The following is a 4,500-nucleotide window of genomic DNA, read 5'->3' on the forward strand; positions in this document are numbered from 1 at the left end:
TGATCCCCGGCCGCCGGGCCGCCCCTGGGGCCACCTCTGTCCTCTCACCCGGTCCTGTGGAGTTGGCCTCCCGAGATGCACTGCGTTGTAGTCCAGCGACGCCTCTGCGGCTCCGCGCGCTCTGGGGCGGCTAACGGCCCCCATCGAGCGCCAGGTTGTTTTGCGCGCTCCCGTTAGTGTTTTTAACGTGTAGCCTGGGCCGCTCCCATGATACACCGGTGTAGTCCCTGCCGCCACCAACCGCTTTGTGGTGAGGCGGGGCGGGGACGGGGGCGGGGCGGGACTGAGGCCACGCCTTCCAGCCCGCTGAGCAATCAGGATTTGGCTTTGGGGCCTCGGAGACAGGTACCCCTGCTTTGGATTCCTCTCCTTCGTCCCTTCCACCCAATAGACCGGCTTCATCGTCTTGTCATTCTCTATTTCCCTGGAGACTGTGCTATTTTCTAGCTCAGGGCTCAGCAAATGTTTTCTGCAAAGGGCCAGGTTGTAAATGTTTTGGGATTTGCAGGCAGCAAAGACTCAACTCTGCAACTGTTCAACAGCCGGTGCAGCGCGAACGCAGCCATCACAATACTGAATGAATTAGCCTGGTTGCGTTCCAACAAATTTTATTTATAGACTCTTAAATTTCATATAATTTTCACCTGTTACATATAAATTTCATCTGTCATTCTGTCACAGAATGTTATTTTGATTTTTTTAATCATTAAAAAAATGTAAAAACCACTGTAGCTCACAGGCCTTACATTAAAAAGGGGTGGGCCAGATTTGGCTGCAGGTGGGAGTTTGCAGACCCCACTTCTAGAGGGGTAAACTAATGGTTTAATGACCACAGCTGCTGCTCACACATCAAGACAGACAGGCAGGGGCCGGGCATAGTGACTCATGCCTGTAATCTCAGCACTTTGGGAGGCTGAGGCGGGCGGATCACTTGAGGTCAGCAGTTCGAGACCAGCCTGGCCAACATGGTGTAACCCCGTCCCTGCTAAAAATACAAAATATTAGCTGGATATGGTGTCGTGTGCCTGTAATCCCAGCTACTGGGGAGGCTGAGATAGGAGAATCGTTTGAACCTGGGAGGCGGAGGTTGCAGTGAGCCGCGATCATACCACTGCACTCCAGCCTGGGTGACTGAGCGAGACTCCATCTCAAAAAAAAACCAAAAAGACAGGCAGGGTCAGAAGTGTGAGTCCTTGATTCCAAGGTGGCAAGTGTAATCAGGGAGCTGAGAATTCATTATTTTTCTCATGCTTGGTCCAGTTACCTACAGAAATGGCCCCTGCGATTACAAGACCAGGAGGGGGGCTAGGCCCTGGGGAGAGGAGAAGGGGCTGGCAGTGTAGGAGCGAGAGTCCCAGGGAAGGGCCCACTCCCTGTTAGGGTGGGAGTTGAGACAGGTGCAGGCGCAGGATCTCCTCTGCCCGCTTCAGGTACTCAGCTGCCTTCTTCTTCACACCTTCCTGGCGGGCAGGCAACGGGTCACCTGTGGAGAGAGACTGCTCGGCTGAGGCACCTGGGCACCACTGGTCTAGTCAGAACCCCTGGTCTGGTCCTTTACAATTCACAGAGTATCACCATGTGCTTTTCCCTCCTCTCTGAGGCCCAGCGTCCATTCTCCCCATTCTACAAACAAGAAAACTGAGGCCATGCCGGGCGCAGTGGCTCACGGCTGTAATCCCAGCACTTTGGGAGGCCGAGGCAGGCAGATCACTTGAGATCAGGAGTTCGAGACCAGCCTGGCCAACATCACAAAACCCCGTCTCTACTAAAAATTCAAAAATTCGCCAGGCATGGTGGTGGGTGTCTGTAATCCCAGCTATTCAGGAGGCTGAGGCAGGAGAATCTCTTGAACCTGGGAGGCAGAGGTTGCAGTGAGCCGAGATTGTGCCATTGCACTCCAGCCTGTGACAAGAGCAAGACTGTCTCAGAAAAAAAGAAAGAAAGAAAAGAAAAAAGAAAACTGAGGCCACAAGAGGTGTTAAAACAAACAAACAAACAAAAAACAAAGACAGAAACAAAAATCTGCCCAAGTTACACAGCTGGTCAGTGAGGAGTAAAAGGGCTCCTGCTCTGTGAATTGCTTGCTTTTTGCTCCCTTCATCACTGCCCCACCTGGGACCCAGGCCTGACCCTCTACCCTCAGTCCCTACTCACCGGGGACTCCCCGAAGCAAGACATGTACACCATCTCGGTAGCCCTGGAGCGCGGCAGCATAAGCGCCTGCCTTCTCGTCCCGCAGGGCCTGGGTGATGAGCTCTGTGGCCTGGCTTAGATAGGCAGGGGTAGGCCCTCCTTCCCCGTCCTCTTCCTCCTCCTGCCCTCCTGGCTCCCAGGGTTCCTGGTCCAGCCTTGCCGACTCCACCTCCATCGTTGCCAGCTCAGCCACATGGGTGGGGCTGGGGGCTGCGCCTTCTGCAATTAGAAAGGGAGGACTCAGACCAGACTTAGCCCTTCCTTTCTCAGGCCCTCTGCCCAACCCCAAGACCTCTTTTGTTCATCAGGGTATCAGCCTGTCCCCAGTAGAGGGGACCAATGCCAGAGCAATCCAGAAGTCGTCTGTGGATCAAAAACTAGCCATGATGTATTTGATAGATAGGGTTCATGTGCTTCTGCAAAAACAGCCTTACTGCCGGGTGCGGTGGCTCACGCCTGTAATCCCAGTATTTTGGGAGGTCAAGATGGGTGGATCACAAGGTCAGGAGATCGAGACCATCCTGATTAACATGGTGAAACTCCGTCTCTACTAAAAATACAAAAATTAGCCGGGCGTGGTGGCGGGCACCTGTGATCCCGGCTACTCAGGAGGCTGAGGCAGGAGAATGGCGTGAACCCGGGAGGCGGAGCTTGCAGTGAGCCGAGATAGCGTCACTGCACTCCAGCCTGGGCGGCAGAGTGAGACTCCGTCTCAAAAAAAAAAAAAAAACCACCAACAACAAAAAGCCACAGCCTTACCTTCCTAATTATTTCATTGGTACACGCTCACTTTAGTTTGTGAGCTCTGGGTCACTGGTCCTATTTCCCTCTTGACTCCAGTTGACCTAGAAATCCAAAAATCCCCTCCAGAAAGTTTCCCTGAAGGATGCTAGGCCAACGACACCAGGCTGAGGGTAGAACTGCTCCAAGCCTTGGAATAATCTTAGAATAGGAGACTCAGAGAATCTCGGGGGTTTTCTGAAGCCTTGCAGTTTCAGCTGAGGCCCCCAAATGTAAAGACAGTGGGTGACAGGTGTCTTCACATTTCCCAGGGAAAGGCTCATTATATCCCCCTGGACTGGCTAAAAGGGGGTCGGACATGCTCCCTGCAGCTTCCACACGAGGTGGCTGGAGATCTGGTGCCTTTGGTGAAAAGGCCTCTGAGGGGAAGGTGCGGGGACAGGGAGCGTCATGATACCCTCTCATCCTGGAGAGGGAAAAGGTGGGCCCCTCTCTAACCCCATCCCTGTGAGGAGTTCCATGAGAGCCCTGAGAAGACGGGCCTCCTGCAGGAGGGAGAAGACACCTCTCGGCTGGGCCTACAACCCTCCATGTATTGCTCAGGGAGCAGACAGCAGAAGAGTGCCTGGGACACCTGCACACTTGAGTTCAGGAGTTTGCTGTGAAGAAGAGAGACACAGGTGCCCGCTCCTTGCCTCGAGAATTCTGGTGGTGAAAGACTCGTTGGAAATGCCCACCACGGCAGGGCAGGGAAATAAGGCAGTGTCTGAGCAAACTGCAGCTCCAGGCTCTGGGGACTCTCCCCATGGGCTGAGTGAGTCTCACTGGAGCTGCCTGTGAAGGGTCTTGAAAAGATCCTGGTTGGACACAGTTGCTCACGCCTATAATCCAGCGCTTCAGGAGGCCAAGGTGGGAAGACTACCTGAGTCCAGGAGCTTGAGACCAGCCTGGGCAACATAGTGAGAGCTTGTCTCTACAAAAAATCAAAAACTTAGCTGGGTGTAATAGTGCATGCCTATGGTTCTGTCCCAGCTATTTGGGAGGCGGAGGTGGGGGGATGGCTTGGGCCTAGGAGGTAGAGGCTGCAGTGAGCCATGATCACACCACTGCCCTCTAGCCTGGTAACAGAGCCAGACCCTGTCTCAAAAAAAAGAAAAAAAAGAAAGGAAAAAATAAAAGAGAAAATAGAAAAGCTCCTGCCCAGGCAGCTAGCTGCCCAGCAGAGGCTCAGCTGGCACAAGGACAGAGCACTTGGATGCCTGCCACCCAGAGGCCAGACACAACAGCCCTGTGACACCAACACTGCCTTTCCCTCCCATTCCTTCTTCCCACTCCCCAACCCTGGAGAGGCAGGAGCAGGAACAGGAGGAAGCAGAACGAGAAAAGTGAAAGAGGCAGGGCACTTTGGCTCATGCCTGTAATCTCAGCACTCTGGGAGGCCAAGGAGGGTGGATCACTTGAGGGTCAGGAGTTTCAGACCAGTCTGACCAACATGAAGAAATCCCATCTCGGCCGGGCGCGGTGGCTCAAGCCTGTAATCCCAGCACTTTGGGAGGCCGAGACGGG

The 4,500-nt window shown here is 53.9% G+C and overlaps 2 protein-coding genes across 4 annotated transcripts in view; both read right to left on the reverse strand.

Annotated features, from left to right (window-relative positions):
* Positions 1-144, reverse strand: part of SAC3D1 (SAC3 domain containing 1) — a 3,790-nt gene extending 3,646 nt beyond the window's left edge. Inside the window, exon 1 of the mRNA XM_011942772.1 lies at positions 49-144. Coding sequence (XP_011798162.1) covers positions 49-144 — 96 coding nt within the window. The remainder of the gene's footprint in view (positions 1-48) is intronic.
* Positions 145-595: 451 nt separating this feature from the next.
* Positions 596-4,500, reverse strand: part of SNX15 (sorting nexin 15) — a 19,432-nt gene continuing 15,527 nt past the window's right edge. Inside the window, exons 8-9 of one of the 3 annotated variants that reach the window (XM_011942544.1) lie at positions 2,155-2,412; positions 596-1,483 (exon numbers count right to left, since the gene is read on the reverse strand). In XM_011942544.1, coding sequence (XP_011797934.1) covers positions 1,377-1,483; positions 2,155-2,412 — 365 coding nt within the window. In that variant the 3' untranslated portion in view covers positions 596-1,376. Of the gene's footprint in view, positions 1,484-2,150; positions 2,413-4,500 lie in introns of all 3 variants that reach the window. The other 2 variants (XM_011942545.1, XM_011942546.1) reach the window with 2 other exon arrangements.

The sequence above is a fragment of the Colobus angolensis genome, unplaced genomic scaffold (assembly GCF_000951035.1).
Source record: "Colobus angolensis palliatus isolate OR3802 unplaced genomic scaffold, Cang.pa_1.0 Scaffold21, whole genome shotgun sequence".
Lineage (NCBI taxonomy): Eukaryota > Metazoa > Chordata > Mammalia > Primates > Cercopithecidae > Colobus > Colobus angolensis.